We start from the raw sequence: 18,340 nt of genomic DNA on the forward strand, positions 1-18,340 counted from the left end.
GAGTCAAGTTTGAGCAGATGGCAATCGAATCGCATAGCTGACTGTGTGGAGAAGGTGAAGGGGTATCATTAACAGGGACAGAGGCAGGGAAATGCAGCACCACCAACGAAGCTAATTCACCAATCCGTCTTAATTTGGTGCACCTCGAAGTCTGATGCATTGTCCACGTCTGAACAGATGGATGGTCGCATTTCCGAAGACGACAGACTTGAGGAAATTATTTAGACATGAAAGCTGAATCATTGAGTCACTTAAGATAATCACTGTGTTCTCATGTATGTCTAATGATTATTGGCAAATCACTTTAATGTGAAAAATGCGTTGGGAACTGCAGTAGTAATATCATTTAAAGTCAAGTTGTTGTTTTTTCCCTTGTACTGTGCATGTAATTGTGCTTCAAATATTTTGTTATTGGAGCACGAAGGCAGGCTTGGTAGAGGTCTGTGTGGCAAAAGACGTGGGCTTGTGATATGAATATCAGGAGTGTGGGTGCGTGCCAGGACATTTCAGTGCATTCGGAGTTTTGGACTTCTCCTCCTACTTACAATATGGTGTGGAGACTGTGCAAGCTGAGCAGAACAAAGCAATGCACTCCAGTGTAAACAATACGTTCATCAACTGCTTACAGACTGCAGAACTGATGGTTATAGTAACCACTTAAAACTAGAATAATCTGTCTTTTTTACTTAAGTGACTGAGTCCTGAACTACAGCGATTGGAGAGGTCACAGATGGGGCTAGTGCTATCCCTAAGCAGGGATAGCACTAGCACATATTTTACTTACAATATAAAAAATGCTCTGTTACAAGTAAAAGGCCTGTGTTCAAAATGTTACTTGAGTAAAAGCACAAAAGTATTGGCATCAAAATATACTTAAAGTATCAAAAGTAAAAGTACAAAAAAGATCCAAGCTCATAGATTGGCTATTTCCAAATAGCCTATGTATAAAATAGGGCTGAAGTAGTTAATGTATGTTTTATAGTATAATAATTTATATCTGCAAAGTAACTAGTAAACTAAAGTTTTCAAACAATTGTAGTGGAGTAAAAGTACAATATTTGCCTCTGAGATTACAGACTGCTGTTACTTTACACTACTGATCCCTAGGTTATTAACTTGCTCCCCTCCCAGTCAATGATTCATCTCCCAGTATCCTCAGTCATGATCCTACTTTACAAGATGGTCGTATGAGCAAAATGATAATAAAAATCATAACCAGATTAGCACATATTACTGTATGTAAGCTTACTTGAAATGAATATTATGAATGATACAAATCTGTATGTGTTGTGGATGTAATGATGATTGTGAGTAATATAATATTATGACTACGACCATATACCAATACCATACATACGGTATAACATGTTACAAATACATTTTGTTTGCTAAATTAAATATTTAAGTTTTTAGACAACATATATTTGCCGCCAAAATTATCTTTTCATGTAAAGTAAACTTTTCATGTGTAAAAAAGCTTTCCAGTATCAAATTCTAGATCCTCAAAAGTCTCTTGCACACCTGACGTGAATAAAATTGCATTAGTAGAGTAGACACAATTTAAGGAAACAAGGACACTTGCATACTGTCTGCACTTGTTCAATAATGATACAATTTAATAGGCAACGTTTCGGTCAAGGACCTTCAGGCATAAGGTCCTATATCAAATTGTATCTTTATTGAGCAATGCGCAGACAGTGTGCCGGGACATTGCCTATTAAATAGTATCTTTATTGAGCAAGTGCAGACCATTGGCGGGTGTCCTTGATGCCTTAGCATCGGATTCTGAAATCATATGCCTAATAATAAGTTGGGTATGACGTGTTGTTTTCAGTTGTAACCCCCTTTTGGCAGATGGATAGTTCAACCATATTTTGCAGTGAGGCAGGATAGCTGGAAGAAGAGTGCTTATTGAACTCCTGTTTGAATCCTAGTTCTTATCGTTACTAAAGCAGAAATCCTGTATGCAGTATATCTACTCTATAAAGTGCTAGTTGTGGGTTTGTCTTGTGTGTGTGCTAGGATTATGCCCAATTATGGGCACATACCCATTATGGAGATCCTCGAGTGCATATCAGTGTTGTTAGGCAACAGTTTCTGTTGTGTGTTACGTCACATGAGCTCGATCAGCGAGAGGGAAAGGGAGTAGGGAGTAGGGAGAGAGGGATGAGGGAGGTATGAAGAGAGAGCCTGTTTCATCCACACAATAATACTGGGTACCAAAACCTGAACGCGCTGATCGTCGTATCGCTGAGTGACGCGTTCTTAGCGCAGCATGAAGTGCTCCATTTTGTGCTTGTCTATTCTAAAGTTAAAGTTGTCTGTCTGTGAGTGTGTCTTGATAAATATGCCCATATACAGTACAGGCCTGATGTCACAGTACTGGCATGCATCAGCGCAAATCAGATGTTCATGAATGTTGTAGACTACAGGAGTTCAAGTACCTTAGGCTTGAACTAGGTACCATCTTTAATGTGCAGAGAACATTCACTGAACATTCACCATCTGTTTGCCCTGGGCACATTGAGAAGAAATGCAGTGGGATGCTTCATTTATTGATGGATACTTGTGATTTACAGTATAGTGTATGCAATGCATGGAAGGCGTGTGCGTGTGCGTGCATGCTTACGTGCATGCACATTTCTGTGTGTGCGCATGCGCACGTTAAATGGGATGAGGGCAGGTTTCAGTCTGAAAGGTGGGTGGAACGGTTGGGTGTTCTATGTCAGTAACGGAGTCACAGTTGTGTTAAGTTGAATGGAGAAATGCAGACAGCTGTTTTTTAGTTGCCTGACTGATGGAGTTTAATTAGAGGCTGCGTGTATGTGCTTAACGGTACTTTGATCTCCTCTTCTGCATGTCATTGTCTAAAACACACTAGAAATAGCCTAGATGTATTAATTCTGCCTCTGCACCAGGAATAGGCTCCCCTTTTTCACTCTCCTCATGATCGTCAATGACTTACTTTCCATTGTCTTTAGATTGGGACTGAATTCTATGCTCTGTATGGGGTTGTCAGATGATGCTTTTGTGAGCTGATTAATCTGATTATGCAAGACAAAAGCTCGGTGTTATGTTACTTACATGGATCATGTTATATTACTCTCATATGACGAGAGAGGCAACAGTTGAGGATGGGGTCGATGTGATTTCTGGTTAGAATATTTATGCGTTACTTTATGTTCTTAACACATCCAGAATATCACACTGCGTGTGAATAGTTTTGACAGTGGAATTCGTATTTAATAAGCTAGCTGTTGAACTGTGTTTATGTAATTTCTTGATGCTGTGATTGGTGAATAATAACAAGGGGCTGTCACTGTACCGTAGTCTAAGCCTGACAGGCAGGCTGCCAAATGAAGATGGACCAATACAGTGGTAAACAATTACGTCTTCTGACGGTGTCATGCTCAGTCATCCTTGTTATGAATAATTATAGTCAACAGTTTTACAGTAAAACTGGCCATATGATGCCTTTGGCATTGAGTGGATGCAGTCACATGCTCAGAAATGGTTGTTTTCACCTCAAGTGACACCACCTCAAGTGTCTGCTAAATGCCTAAATTGTAAATTGATGTCACTGTTGCATCCCAGATATCTAGGGGGAAAGGGACCATAAAACTATCTAGATAAAGGAAGGCTGACTTTTAGTGCTGGGTGTCTATTTACAATAGTGAAGGTGAGTACAGGTGATTAGCGCTAGATACAATTAAGAAGCCCTATCTCTGTAAATCAGGTGCCATAGGGGATAAAGGAGGGAAAGGGGCTGATGGTGCCAAATCAAAGTACTTAGCAAAACAAAAAGCCAACTAACTAAATTGAAGAGCCCAACCAGGATGAAATTGTGGCTCTGCAGGGGGCTAGGTAGGGGGGGGGGGGGGGGGTGTGTGTGTGTGTGTGTGTGTGTGTGTGTGTGTGTGTGTGTGTGTGTGTGTGTGTGTGTGTGTGTGTGTGTGTGTGTGTGTGTGTGTGTGTGTGTGTGTGTGTGTGTGTGTGTGTGTGTGTGTGTGTGTGTGTGTGTGTGTGTGTGTGTGCGCGCGCAAGTGCGTGCGTGATGTCTTATGTACTCTGTCAGTAGGCACCTCATTGTTTTATACTTTTTTAAATACTTGAGTTTAACATTTAATAGGGACTATTTAATATTTGCCTTTAAGTCAATGGTGTGCTGATCATATTAAAATCTTGCCCAAATTTGGATGTCATAGTAATGAATTGCATTTTTATGGTGCTTTTCTAAGTACTCAAACTTACTCAAAGCGCTTTACAATGGTTCATTCATTCATACAGGGGGGGGGACATTGGGAGACCCTGTTTCTCATTCATCATCATAGAACATCTGACGTCATAGATGACTGACACCACAGGCTGGCCTCGTGATTTCCGAGATCCACAATGGAGCCATGCCGTTCCCAATGTGGATCCCGAGATCCAAATGATCCTTCCTCTCTCCTCTCCATAAGATTTACCGTCCCTTCTTTTGGCTTTTGGCTGATCAGTCCCAAATAGCAGCGGTGGAAATACCCCTTTCAAGACAAGAAGCACGTCTTAGGAAAGACCTCTGAGGAGCCAGCCTACGAATGCTCACGGACAACAACTGACTTAAAGTGTGTTCCAGGTGACTCTCTCCACTCCACATAAAGCTGCTGGCCCGTGCGATCTATCTGTGCCAAATGTGAATTATACTATGCACATGGCTGTCTGTGAAATGGACTTTCATCTCAGGTAGTATTACACTAGCTGCTCTGTGGTTGTTGATGGTGTGCCTTGTTTCTCTCTATTTCAGTCTTACTCTTTTCCTCACTTGATTTCCTGTCAAGTGGAATTGATGTGGCGTGCCCGATGGCCAAGTGGTTCGGGCACGTACCACATGGGCTCTAATGCCTGACATTTCTCTGTTTCCTGTGTATTCGGTAGATAGGCCTTTTTTTTGCTCTTTGTCATACAAATAAATATGTAGAGAACTTTAGTGGTAATAAAATATTCCTCCCTCTTTTTATACAAATCACCCTGATTCCACCTGCAGCCAACACAGGCTGGGTGGCATGAAGAGTTTGTTTTTGAAGTTGGAGCCGTCTGCAAGGCTGTATTAATAGTTCTGCTCTGTGACTGTATCCCGCTAAACAAATTCCTCCTCACAGCTATGTGACCCCGTTTCTCATTCATCATCCCAATCTGTCCATCCATTGCCTTCACTCTGAGCGACAGCCCCGCCTCTTTCCATGGCATTGACCGATGTGTCCACTCTGCACCTCCGGTCTTTCCTGTGTCAGTCCCCTCTTACTCCCTACCTGGGTTCCACAGGTATTAGATTAACAGGGCTGATGTAAATAATCCGGGCTGAATAATGAAGGCTATCTGATATTTATCACATAGCCAGCCTTTAATGGCCCTGGTTGAAGGGAGTGATACCGCTACACAATCAGCTAAAGTGCCGCCGCGCCCTGAACTGTCCCTGTGAGCGACCTCGCCGCCGAAGGAAGTCGGCGTGTTGAGTATGGCCGCCACGGTCGCTGCGTTGATCAAATGGCATTTCCTCCATTTCCTCCTCTTCGTGAATAAATAAGGCCATGGGTATGTGAAAAACAACTTACTGTATTGCACGGCATTTGTCTTTTTTACCACATGAACCCTAGGCGTCTCTATTCTGAGGCGAAACATTCTGTGAAAATAGCAGATCTACAAGCTCACAACGTGTCACGACTGTGTTCAAAACCCTAATAATCAGCCTCGTGCCAAAGCCTCCTGTTTGTTTGTTTGGTGATCTTGTCATGCATGCCTACCGTGGCAATATCTCAACATTGCTCCGGTGTGCCGGAGACCCAGCCCTACTGAGCTAAGAGAGAAACTCGATCTGCCATATCGGAAACATATTGCAGCTCTCAGAGGCGGCGGCACCTCCATCCAGGGCCCCTCCAGAGTCATCAAAAAAGGGCTAGGTGAGTGACTTGGACAGGGAGGATAATGTATTCGTCATCTATTTGCCTACAGCCCAGCTCATGTGCAACACACATTATGTAAACAGATATAACCCACCAAAATAGACCTTCAATTCACCCCTTATGGGAACAAATAAACAAACCAGAGGATGGCCGCCAAACCCAGAGGTGGTGGTCATTAAGGATCTGAAAATATAACGGGGATACGAGAGCACTTGTCTCAAATGTCAGTCTCTTACCAGGTCCACGGCTCAGAATGAGTTCCAACTAGAAAAAGTGCTCCTCGGAGCACAGGTCTCCGCCAGGTCAGGTAGGCTATTGTGGCCTCCTGGTGGCGCTATAATAGGCCAACGTGAAAAGGGTGCCATTTCTTCTTAGGCCTTGCACAACAATCGGACATTGACTGCATTCATGATTTGAGGCATTTTGTTAAAACATGTTTCGCTAAATTAGACCTGTTGGTGGCGCTATAACAGGCCAATGTTAAAAGGATGGCATTTGTTCCTCAACATAGTGTGAATGTGCGTGCAAAGTTTGAGCGTTAGATTATTCATAGGCTCCGGCCTAAACGTTTGTTTGCTGCTGCACCAAATTATAAAAGATCCTAAAAAAGACTTTTAAGTGAGTGCTGGTGATCTTTTCAAGTTATCTGAAACTATATCACCCTAGACACAGTTCGTAGTAAAATTCCTAGGTAATGGGACCTAATAAGGGCTGTGTGCCCTTAACTTTCAGCCAGACTGCAGTAAGTGTCCTGGTCCTCGTTGTAGCTGTGGCTGCTACATTATTGACTAGGCTGAGAGAGGCAGGTGACCTTATTACCAAGGTCCATGTCTACCAGGGCTTCGCGGGAACCTGACCCCTGCTGGTTTGTACACACTGACCGTGTACAGAGGGTCAAAGCGCTGACCATGCAGTGTTCAAGTTCAGTACAGTAAAAAATTGAAAACAACACACCACTGACAATCATTTGTGGAAAAAGTAAAAAAATAAGTTTACTTAAGTAAAAGTATCAATACTGCAATGTAGAAATACTACAGAACCAAGGACGGGTGTTTTCGATAAATTTAACATGGTTAAAATGGAGTTTGAAGTTACAATGGGTTTGTATAGGAAACATAAATACTGAATCGAGCAACTTAAAAACTGTCTGGGGGTTCACAAAAGTCTGAGTAGACGATAAAATGAGCAAACGTTTTTTTGAAAGTGAAATATCCCTTTAAGTACAGTAGTACTTGAGTAAATGTACTTAGTTACTTTACACCACTGAAGTTCAGTACAGTAAAAAAATGTTTTAAAACAACACACCGCTGACAATGATACTTCATCATGACAAAGAAAATGTCAGGTATCCTGATATCCCTGTTCATTTTTAGGTTTTGTGAAGAACCCTGATACAATGGTACGGCGTGCAGCAGTCAATTGTCTTCAAGGCCTGCTCTATGCTTACACCTTTCGTTTCTGAAATAAGCCCCAGCAACTGGCTGGTGAAAACGGCGTAACTCTGGAAGCTCCGTCTAACACATACTCGCATATAATTTAACACATTCGACTGTACATCTCATTTTGTGAACATGCTGGCTCGCAGTGTTTTCACACATTATAAGAATTCAGCTAATCACATTAAGCGGATGCGTTTGATGATGCCAGAGCACCGCAAGGCATGAAAGACATTCGGTGCTGGATCTTTATATTCTACCACATGACGCAGTGTCTAGAGAGACACACACACACCTCCCCGTTTGTCTAGAGAAACACACACACACACCACCATTTATTACGCAGACACCCTTCATCTAACAAAGAGTTAAATATCTCAATCCACCATTAACCAATTTAATTCAACATGGCGTCCCTATTTTTGGCATGTCCTTATAGGAAAAAAAAGATTCTAAAAATTGTTAACATTTTCAGAACATATCCAATAGATGTGACGCGTTGTGAGCTTGTAGATCGGCTATTTTCGTCACATGACACTGTTGCATGATGTATAAAGTATAAATAGGGCTTAGGTGGTGAGTGGAGATTCCAGCAATACACACTCCAACATTTTCAGCCATGAGGCTGCTCTTATTTTCGTCTGGGAATCTCAATTTTCTCCCTCCCCCGGGGTTATTTTAGCCAAAGCAATTAAGAGACATTTAATTGTACAGTAATTTGCCTGAGGGGAGTTGTTAACCTTGCCACCGTGGCCATGCCCACCCACACACCCCCCACCCCCCAAGCATTGTGAGAGCAAGGTGGTCAGACCAGATAGCCTTATCATGCCCACTCCCAATAACCCAGGGTTTTTGACATCCCCCACCCTGGTCATTCGTCTTTATCGCCGGTGAGGGGCATGTTTTATCCGTGCTTCTGGTCAGGGATAATGCATGCATTCCCTTTTGGGAAATGTAGACTGTCTGATATGTTTGGTATTTATTTTTGATAAATAATTAAATTAATCATCATTTTAATTTGAATACAAAATATTAAATAAATACATTTACAATAGAAATCACGGCTTGTAGATTGGCTGTTTTCACTAATTGTTGTACAAAGAAGCTTAAGTGGTTAAGAAGATACGTTCTTCTTTTTGTACAAATTGAATCCTGATAGTTACTGTCTCTGCTGGCAACACTACTGACTGTTCCCCTACTTGGCCAGCCAAATCCAAGCTAATGTATTCATAGAAGCTAATTTGCCACCAAGTGTTCAAAAAGACACGAGTAAGACTTTATTTGATTTGACAGTAAGTTGACATTCCTGACAAATGCGATGGGGTCGCAACTTTTTTTAACCCATTAAACCTTGTATACTTAATTGACCAGGGTCCCCCAGAGGTCTATACCTTTTCTGTCTACACCAAATCTTTTTGCCAAAAATTCCCGAATATTCACCTATTTTCGGTCTATTATGACTTGTCCATTTGTGTGGAACGGACTGTACTAGAGTGTTAAGAAGACCTGGATAGAATATAAATGTATATATGGTATGGAGACTTCCGGGAGATGGAAGACGATGGATGATATACTGTGTATATTGAATTAACGTTTAATTTGATTTACTCAACAACAGAGAGTAGCTAATGGAGATGTTCAGTGTGAATAGAAAACTTAAGCGGAGACCAGACATTTGAGGACATTTGTTTCTGTTCTCAGTACAACAAAAATCTAACCCACTTAGCTTGCTTTGAGAGGAGATGCTATTGTCGAGATTTTCGTATTTGTTTGAAACGGTTTAGCCAACGCGCAGTGGAGCTTTTAGGCCTGTCTTTGCCATGCAGAGGAAGAAGATGAAAGAAACGTTTTGCTTCTTTATCACTGCGGCAGTTTAGGAATCTTAACCACGGCTTCACGAGACACCCACACAGGCATAATCCCACTCTCATGCACACAGACACACACGCACACACACACACACACACACACACACACACACACACACACACACACACACACACACACACACACACACACACACACACACACACACACACACACACACACACACACACACACACACACACACTGTTGAGCAATACACACTGACACATCTGCACTCAGAGACATATGTTCACTCCCCTGATTCCTCCCTCAGTCTCTCTCTTTTCTCTTCACACATACAGAGATTCTAATTGTAATTCTATCCAAACAGCCACTGTAACAAAAATACTCCTACACATCTGTTACATCATCCCTGATCCCACATCTTTTATCTACACGGCACGCTTTGCCACTTTATCTCTGTGCAGCATTAGGACACAGCCTTTTAATGTGTTTAATGGTGTCTTAGAGTGTGTGTGTGTGTGTGTGTGTGTGTGTGTGTGTGTGTGTGTGTGTGTGTGTGTGTGTGTGTGTGTGTGTGTGTGTGTGTGTGTGTGTGTGTGTGTGTGTGTGTGTGTGTGTGTGTGTGTGTGTGTGTGTGTGTGTGTGTGTGTGTGTGTGTGTGTGTGTGTGTGTGTGTGTGTGTGCACATATATATATTACTGTATAATTAATTGGTATTGCATTTTTTGTGGTGATCTAAACCGTGTCTCTCGTATGCCTGTGTGAAACATCTTCAGTCTCTGATCAGAATATAACATTCAACCTCTACTGTAGGTGTCAAAGTATTTTTCAACAGTGTGTGGGAAAATAGCTCCATATCATCTCTCTATCTGTGGATTGCTTCCTACTTGAACTGTGACTCACCCACTACTGCCGGTGTGGATCTCTCACAATAACATGAAATCTTTGGTTTATATTCTGTTGTTGATAGTCAATCAGTGACTCATGGTTTTCATTTGAGATGACCATGTTAATGTTGCACTCGTTATTCACTCCACAATGTATCTCCTCGGCATGTTGGGACTTTGTTACCATTGTGCATGAGTATTTAAAGAAAATGAAAGGAGACCATATCAAGAAATATTCGGTTATTGAATTGAAGTCCATAAATGTTGTTATATGACTTCATTGCCCAGCACTTCAAAGATTAAATCTATAAAAGGATTAAGGGACCTAGACCATGGGTTCCCAAACTTTTCAGCCCGCGACCCCAAAATAATGCGGCCATTACTCGCGACCCCACCTAGCCGTGGAGGTAATTTATGCACATAAACTTGCACGTTCGGTGCGCATTTGTAATGTATTTTAGTATGACTTTTGACTGTAGGCCTACTACTTGTACTGTTAATAATCTTGTTAATATAGAATTCAATCAATCACATTTACAGTACCTAATGAGATGGGTAAAATGTACTATTTGTAATCATTTTTAGATTGAAATACATTCTGTTACAAAATAATTTCACGACCCCACTGTCAGTGTCCCGCGACCCCAACTTTGGGAACCCCTGACCTAGACGAGACTTCGTCCAGTCCAGACCTCTCAGTCTGCACTGTGATAGGCTCAGAGATGCCAGCTTTGGGAGCGGGTTGCTGTGGCGCACAGAGACCTGAGTCAAGATTGTGATTTGCTGTAGGGGTCAGGGGATGAGCGAGGGGGTCCCTTGGCGTGCTGTCAGAAACTCCAGGGGAAGCTCTCTCTTTTCCTCTGTAGGCCTCTCTCTCTCCCTCTCTCTCCCTCTCTCCCTCTCCACTCGACAGCAGATGTGCCTAGGCCACTCCATAAGCATCCACACTAGAACAATGGGTCAGTTTTACACAGAGTTAAACACTGAGGACTTTACTGTGTGCATCCAGGGCAGATAGAATGCGGTTGAAGAGAAGCAGGCTGTCTGTCTGAGTCTAAATCCATATACTGTCTCCAAAATCCATTCAAAACCCTTTGTCTCCAAATCCATACAAGACCCTCTTCTCGCTCCTTCTGTCTATAATCCTCCGCTGCAGTAAGACAGTTTGAAGCAGACTGTTGCATAAACAGCACAAGTAAAACCAGACCCCACATTACAGACCTCCCCATCTCTTAAATGAAGCTTGAAGTTTCAATCTAATGGTCCTGCTATCCAAGTACTGTATAACTCAATTCAACATTAATGCTAATGCTAATGCATTTCTTCTTTGACAGAAACCTTGGAAAGTCGGGCCTGCGGGTGTCCTGCCTTGGATTAGGTAAGAGTTCCTGGGCCAACGTGTGTGTGTGTGTGTGTGTGTGTGTGTGTGTGTGTGTGTGTGTGTGTGTGTGTGTGTGTGTGTGTGTGTGTGTGTGTGTGTGTGTGTGTGTGTGTGTGTGTGTGTGTGTGTGTGTGTGTGTGTGTGTGTGTGTGTGTGTGTGTGTGTGTGTGTGTGTGTGTGTGTGTGTGTGTGTGGCCTCTATTGTTTTCGCACTGAGGCCAGTGGGGATGCACAGACTGAAAGACTGCATAATTTAGATGGGACTTGATGGTCTCGTATGGCTTTTTCGAGGCACTCTGCATCTCATAATTTAGATGGGACTTGATGGTCTCGTATGGCTTTTTCGAGGCACTCTGCATCTCATAATTTAGATGGGACTTGATGCACTCGTATGGCTTTTTCGAGGCACTCTGCATCTTGTGTGAAGGGCCAATAAATGCCCAAACTTGGAGACAGCACAGCTGGTCCAACTATTATGTATCTAATGAGCAAGCTATTGCTGGTTAGTAGCTGTACAGTTGTACAGCTGTAAAGTACATACTGTAAGATATTTTCACTACATTTTTTTAAATGTATTTTTAAGTCTAAAATTCCCTCACACTGATGAGTGAGACTTAGGCCTGCGGACCACTAATAGGCAATTCAATCAGAAACACTCTCGTCTTAGTAGATAAAGAACCATTTATTGCCACAAATGGAATACAGTTAAGCTTGGCGTTAAAGCTCCACTCTTGGGAGAATATTCACTGAATTTTGTCGAAGCAGCCTGCTAAGCATATATTCAGAGAATGCTTAAGCAAATCCCCATAGGGATACAATGTCAACAATAGCAGTACATTGACATATTAGTTAGAATTAGCAGATATACATGATACACAAGTATTTGAGCCTATATGCAAGACTCTAAACAAGCAGATATACATGATAAACACAAGTATTTGAGCCTAAGCCAGACTCTAATCAAAAGGTGGAGGCTGGGGTGGAGGAGGAGCTAGCAAAATGCATTGGTTCAGCAACCAAGAAAGACCTAGAGAATAGAAGCCGTATTTAAAGGATCCTCTTTGCTCATGCGTGAGCTGTGATTGGATAATGAGTGTGACTTCCGTGTCCTGCATGAACTAACGCTATGCTTCATAAATAGGCTTCATTACAAAAAATAATGCATTCAATTTCGAAATCCTGCTCAGCGGTTTTGTGTGTGTTTGTGTGTGCATACAAGCAGGGTTGGATTTGTAAAAAAAACAACATACAAACAAAACAAAAAAAACACAGGGCATTTTCTTAATCACTCATGGTCTACCCTAATATACAAAAATAGCCGATCTACAAGCTCACAATGCCTTGCATTGTGTTGTGAGCTTGTAGATCTGATATTTTAGTAAAGTATGTTCAACGGCATGTATAACTGTTTTTCATTTCAATGCGTGTGACGGTATCCTTACACCACATTGTCTCTGTCTTCCTATGCAGGAACATGGGTGACGTTTGGCGGACAGATAACGGATGAGGTGAGAGCATATGGATGGTGTTTATTATTCTGGTCCCCCGTCAGTCAAGGCTAGGGGGATTTTCACAGCTGCACATATGATCTTAATGCACCTTGCACCCCTGTCGACTCGGGAAGGCCCTTCCTGCTTACTCTGCAAACATATTGAAAGAGGAAAAGCTGCAGCCAGAGAATAAACATGAGCCATAGGAAGGCGCAGCCACTGAGGCATAAAGGCATGCGGAGGAGGATTCGTAATTGAAAATCACTAAGCACCTCACATCAGTGATCACCCACGCCCCCTTTTTTTTTCATGCCGCAAACACCAACACCTTCTCCTCCTTTCTCCCCTTTGCTCCTTCCTGTTCACCAGACGGCGGAGCAGCTGATGACTATGGCCTATGAGAATGGCATCAATCTGTTTGACACGGCTGAAGTCTACGCTGCTGGGAAGTGAGTGTACCTCCTCCTCACACCACAGGTTCACTTATCACTAATGAAGCCGCCAGTCACACCCAACAGCTGACCCGAATGCCAGATTTAGGTTGTAAGGTATGGTAGTTACGGTTGTCTTTGAGCTCGGGTGGGTTCGCGTCGTATAAACAGCCTGTGAAATTATTCCATAAGGGAGGGGCACCCCAGTACTGCAGCAAATCTTAAAGGTGAAAGATGGAAATTGGGTAGATGTTTTAACATGAATGTGACGGTACATAGGAAGATATCTATTCCTGTGGTTTGTTTGGAGCCATCTCCAGCCCAGACACATCATCCCCCATGCTTGTTTCATTCATATTTATGACATTTCCGGTTGACTGATGCCATGGGTTTGAAATGTAACTATTTGCACTGTTGCAGTCGCCTTGACACTGTAGCCCCTTAGGTGGGCAGTTATGCACATACGATAACAATAGTCAATTCTGGATTTACTCGTATAAAAGAGCATGTTCTAAAATACTGGTTTGCACTAATGTGCAGTCTACAGCATGTTATGGACAAACATACCTAACCATAAACATAATGACCTTGAAGTAGTTAATTTATGTGTCCTTTGTGATAGACCTTAGATAAGTGAGTACTTATAAATAATAATAAACTCACTTCAGGTCTAGTGTCTCACAGTGGTATAGTTAGGCATTTGTTATGGGGAGGCCTGACAGACAATGGTGACATCGTTTTAACCTCTTCCAGTACTCAGGACATGTTGTCCCAATGTACAGTGATAGTTTATATTTTCCTGCATAGATTAATCGGCCTTTGTAGTTTGAGTGGCGTGGATTGAAATAATCTGAGGGATTATCCCTTGCCATCATGTATCTCTGATTAACTGCACTGGGTCTGGGTCTTATAATCCCTCCAAGAGTATTCTTGGATTTCATTGTGGCAAATTGCCAATATGTTTGGTTTCGAACGCGGAAGGAGGCGCGGCGAAGCCGCGCCTCCGACCAAGTGCGAGCTTACTATGTAACCGTGCTCGGGTTGTGTGTGTGTGTGTGTGTCTGCGTCTCTGTGTTCATGCACTGCCTGTGTGTAGCCACCAGAGTGTGCCAGAGTGCAGGAATTTAGACAATGCTCTGATTAAAATGCACAACATCCTGCAAAACACACACACACACACACACACACACACACACACACACACACACACACACACACACACACACACACACACACACACACACACACACACACACAATGTCAATGTTCTCTCCCCATCACGGTGAAATAACACGGATTACAAGTCCGTAAATACACAACATTTTCGAGCTGCGTTCGCTTCCAGCGTTTGCGCGTCTTACTTGTTATATATACAGTGTATGCCAGTTTCTCTGAAAATGAATTCAAATAGTCTAGCCAGTGGTTCTGTTGCTTGGTAAACTTCCATTACAAAGCGTCCCATTGTCAAGGGGCTTTGCATCTGATATTTGCTTCAGATCAAAGTTTTCTGATGGGGCCATAGACAGAGGTACAAGGCTGATTCCATTCAACCGTGACAGTACAAATCACAAATCGACAGAGAGGACAAATCTGTGCAGCCCATGCAAACGGCTGTGACAGCATGTCACAACTCACCATGTCTTATGCAGGTGCTAATCCTGACAGCTTGCACTGCAACACTGAGAGGCTTTCTGTATACACACACACATACATACATACATACAGTACAGGAGTAGAATAATTCAAACACTTTACACACAATAATTGCCAAGAGCTTTCGTTAGACGTCACTCTTTGCCCCTGGTATACTGCAGATCCTGTCATCAGTCAGACTGTGGAAGTGACAAAGGTTTTTGTGTCAGGTGGCTTCAGCAGTTGACTTTGGATCCTTTACACTGGGAGGTTAAAGAGATAAAAGCATTTGTATGTCTACTGTGCACACAGTGTTCACAGTGGCTGTGTGCTCTGGCTCAGCCATGTAAACAAACAAGAGAAACGCATTCAAAAACCAGACAAATGGGCAAAAAATAAATAAACACAGATTTAAATATTTAATATCCAGTCAGCAGCTAGCTTGCCCATGCCAAAAGTGTTTCTGAAAAGACAAATTACCTATTGTGAGCGATTATAACGGTCTCTCCCTTAATTATATATTTATGGTTTAGACATTTAGCTTCAGATGCATTATTGCATGATATTGTATGAGTTGACTGAAGAGTTAGGGTTGTTGTGAGGATGACGCAGACATTTGAAAGAGGAAGAATCAAGCTGGGAACAAGTGGCCTAATTAAACTGACAAGACAATGTACTGTACATGTACCTGCTGAAAGCAAAACATAGTTTCTGCTTAGGCTGTCAGAGATTCGTACTTTTTGTAGCAGCCTAGAGGTTGTGCAGTGTGTTATTCGCTGCTCTCTCGCATGCACGCACACATGCTCACACGCACATGTGTACAGTACATGTTATTTTATTATGTCAGTCTCTAATGGGAGTGATGAGCTAGTTATGAAGCAAACATGAGCCCAGCTGTTATTCTTTACCTACTTCTACAAACAGCAGGACAGACACACACACACACACACACAAACACACACACACACACACACACACACACACACACACACACACACACACACACACACACACACACACACACACACACACACACACACACACACAGAGGAGAAAAATAGAGAAGTGGAATGTGATGGGGTAGATGGAGTGTGAGGGAGGGAACAGAGGGAGGATGGAGAAAAAGAGAGAGTAAAAGGGGTGATGGAGACAGATGGATTGATAGCTTGAGCTCTTGACCTTACAGTGTGCATTGAGTGTGTGCGGTCACGTTACACGGATGCACTGTGATCTGTTTGTGACAGCGAGGAGGGGGAGTGGTTGGAGCTCCCATTGACACCATCTGCACCGTCTCTGATAGGACTCATAATGGGAATAATTAGCAACCCCTGAGGCTGCTAATGAGACCCCTAGTGGTGGCTACAGCCGCTGCACCCCCCCCCCCCCCCCCCCCGCCCCAGCCTAAAGACTGGCTCTGCCAGCCCATTCAATGCTCGCCCATTCTGGGCTGGTGCTCTTTTCAATGAAAGCTTCCTTCATGAATTATAAATGCTCAGAGTTGTACTGTGTTCTTTTATTCAGCGTTTCAAAATGGTTTTGAACTCTTTTCTTCAGACATGTATTAATGCTCTGGTATTGTTGCAAGTGCCCTTATTATCTTGTCTCACTACCTGTCTGTCTGTCTGTCTGTCTGTTTCACAGGGCAGAGGTGGTCCTCGGGAACATAATAAAGAAGAAAGGATGGAGGTACAGTTTAATCTAGTTCTTTCCATCCCATCTGGATTTCTCTGATCTTGCATCATTTCCCTCGTAATTTTGGCATCGTGGGGCACTTTTCCGCGAGCCTGCCGGGCAAGGTATCGATGCAAAATTAATGCAGGCAGGCAGCCATGCCCGCAACTCATGTGTCCCTCCTCAAAGATGCTGAATAATGGATCGACCCCTGGTGCCAGGGCTTTTACTTTGTCATCCTGGATTGGCATTTATGTACTATGTAGACCTGTCAACTTGTGCCTCTGTAACACTCACTCATTCATTGTCACCGGCTGACTTCTGGCACAGTTACGGGCTGATTTATAATAGCAGATCCACAAGCTCGCAATGGGTCGCAGCACGACTCGTTGCGAGCTTGGAGATCCGACTATCTTTGGTGCGTGACAGCGGCGTCCAACGAAGTATAAATCAGGCATTACTCACTTTGTATTGGGGGCATTCAAGGACGATTTCTGCCCCCCACCCTCAAACAAAAACATGCATGCGCATACACAGTCAAAATTGTCTTGGGTAAAATTAATGTCGATGGTATGTCACGACCTGTCAACTTGAATGTCTCTAACGCTCATTCATTGTCACTGTCTGAGTTCTGGCACTGTTACTCACACTTGGGGTCACTCAGGGCCGTGTTAAACTCAGACTATGACAATTTCAAGGACAGTCTCTAGCCTAGGACCCCCCCCCACAACCCAAAAGAACATTTGCAAATCATATTATTGCATGTGATAACATTACATGACCTACTAGTCAACACGATCAAATACTAGGTAATGTTTTTGACAGTTACATAATATGCCTACAAGAGAGTCACACTCACATGTACATACTGTACAGTATTTAGTTACAATTTAGGCATTTAGCAGACACTCTTATCCAGAGAGACATGCAAGATCAGAATAAGCAGAGTAACCATGAACTCTAGTCAACAAACAACAAGGTAAATAGTCACATACAGTAAGTATAGTGCAGAGAGAAAAATGTAGAGCCTCAAAGGAACTAGGATACCGGGTATACGATGAACCTAGCATCTGTCCAAAGTAAACAACATGCTATCTAAAAAAGATTCTGAACATGTGATCACGAGAGACAACAAATCTAGGTAACCATAAACAAGTGACCAAGATACTGTATGCCTGCAAAGTTAACTTAACTGTAAGGGCCTTGTTCACATAAAAATACATATCTTATGTAGCCAACAATCACAAGTTACATGTAGCCTATAAAGATACCCTATCAAGCTTAATTAATCACCGTTTATTTTCATTTATGATTTTGGCTTCTGAATATGAAATTAAGAAATGGACATAAAATGATTATTGTGCCGCATTCCGTTTGGCAATGATGCTCTCATTTTGTCTTGCCATAAATAACTCACTCTCAGTTAGGCTGTGGCTTGTTTAGTTGAGCTTGAGCCAAGATGAGGGAAAGAGAGCCTTTGGTCAACAAGAAAGGTAAAACCAATTTAGCTGTTAGGAAACACTTTGGTTTCAAGGAGTGCGATGAGGAACAAATACTGCAGAAGATTTGTCACACAGTGGTGTCTGCACCACAAGGCAATATGACCAATTTGTTTAATCATCTGAAATTCAAAGTGAAATATG

At 42.6% G+C, this 18,340-nt stretch overlaps 1 protein-coding gene across 5 annotated transcripts in view; it reads left to right on the forward strand.

Moving 5' to 3' along the window:
• The window catches only part of kcnab2a (potassium voltage-gated channel subfamily A regulatory beta subunit 2a), a 123,213-nt gene that overhangs the window by 92,023 nt on the left and 12,850 nt on the right, over window positions 1–18,340 (forward strand). For all 5 annotated transcript variants that reach the window (XM_080423850.1, XM_080423851.1, XM_080423847.1 and 2 more), the window contains 4 exons: window positions 11,427–11,470; window positions 12,944–12,981; window positions 13,333–13,412; window positions 16,668–16,712. In XM_080423850.1, the coding sequence (XP_080279976.1) occupies window positions 11,427–11,470; window positions 12,944–12,981; window positions 13,333–13,412; window positions 16,668–16,712 (207 nt within the window). The remainder of the gene's footprint in view (window positions 1–11,426; window positions 11,471–12,943; window positions 12,982–13,332; window positions 13,413–16,667; window positions 16,713–18,340) is intronic.

Source organism: Gymnoscopelus braueri, assembly GCF_963280865.1.
Source record: "Gymnoscopelus braueri genome assembly, chromosome: 3".
Classification (NCBI taxonomy): Eukaryota; Metazoa; Chordata; class Actinopteri; order Myctophiformes; family Myctophidae; genus Gymnoscopelus; species Gymnoscopelus braueri.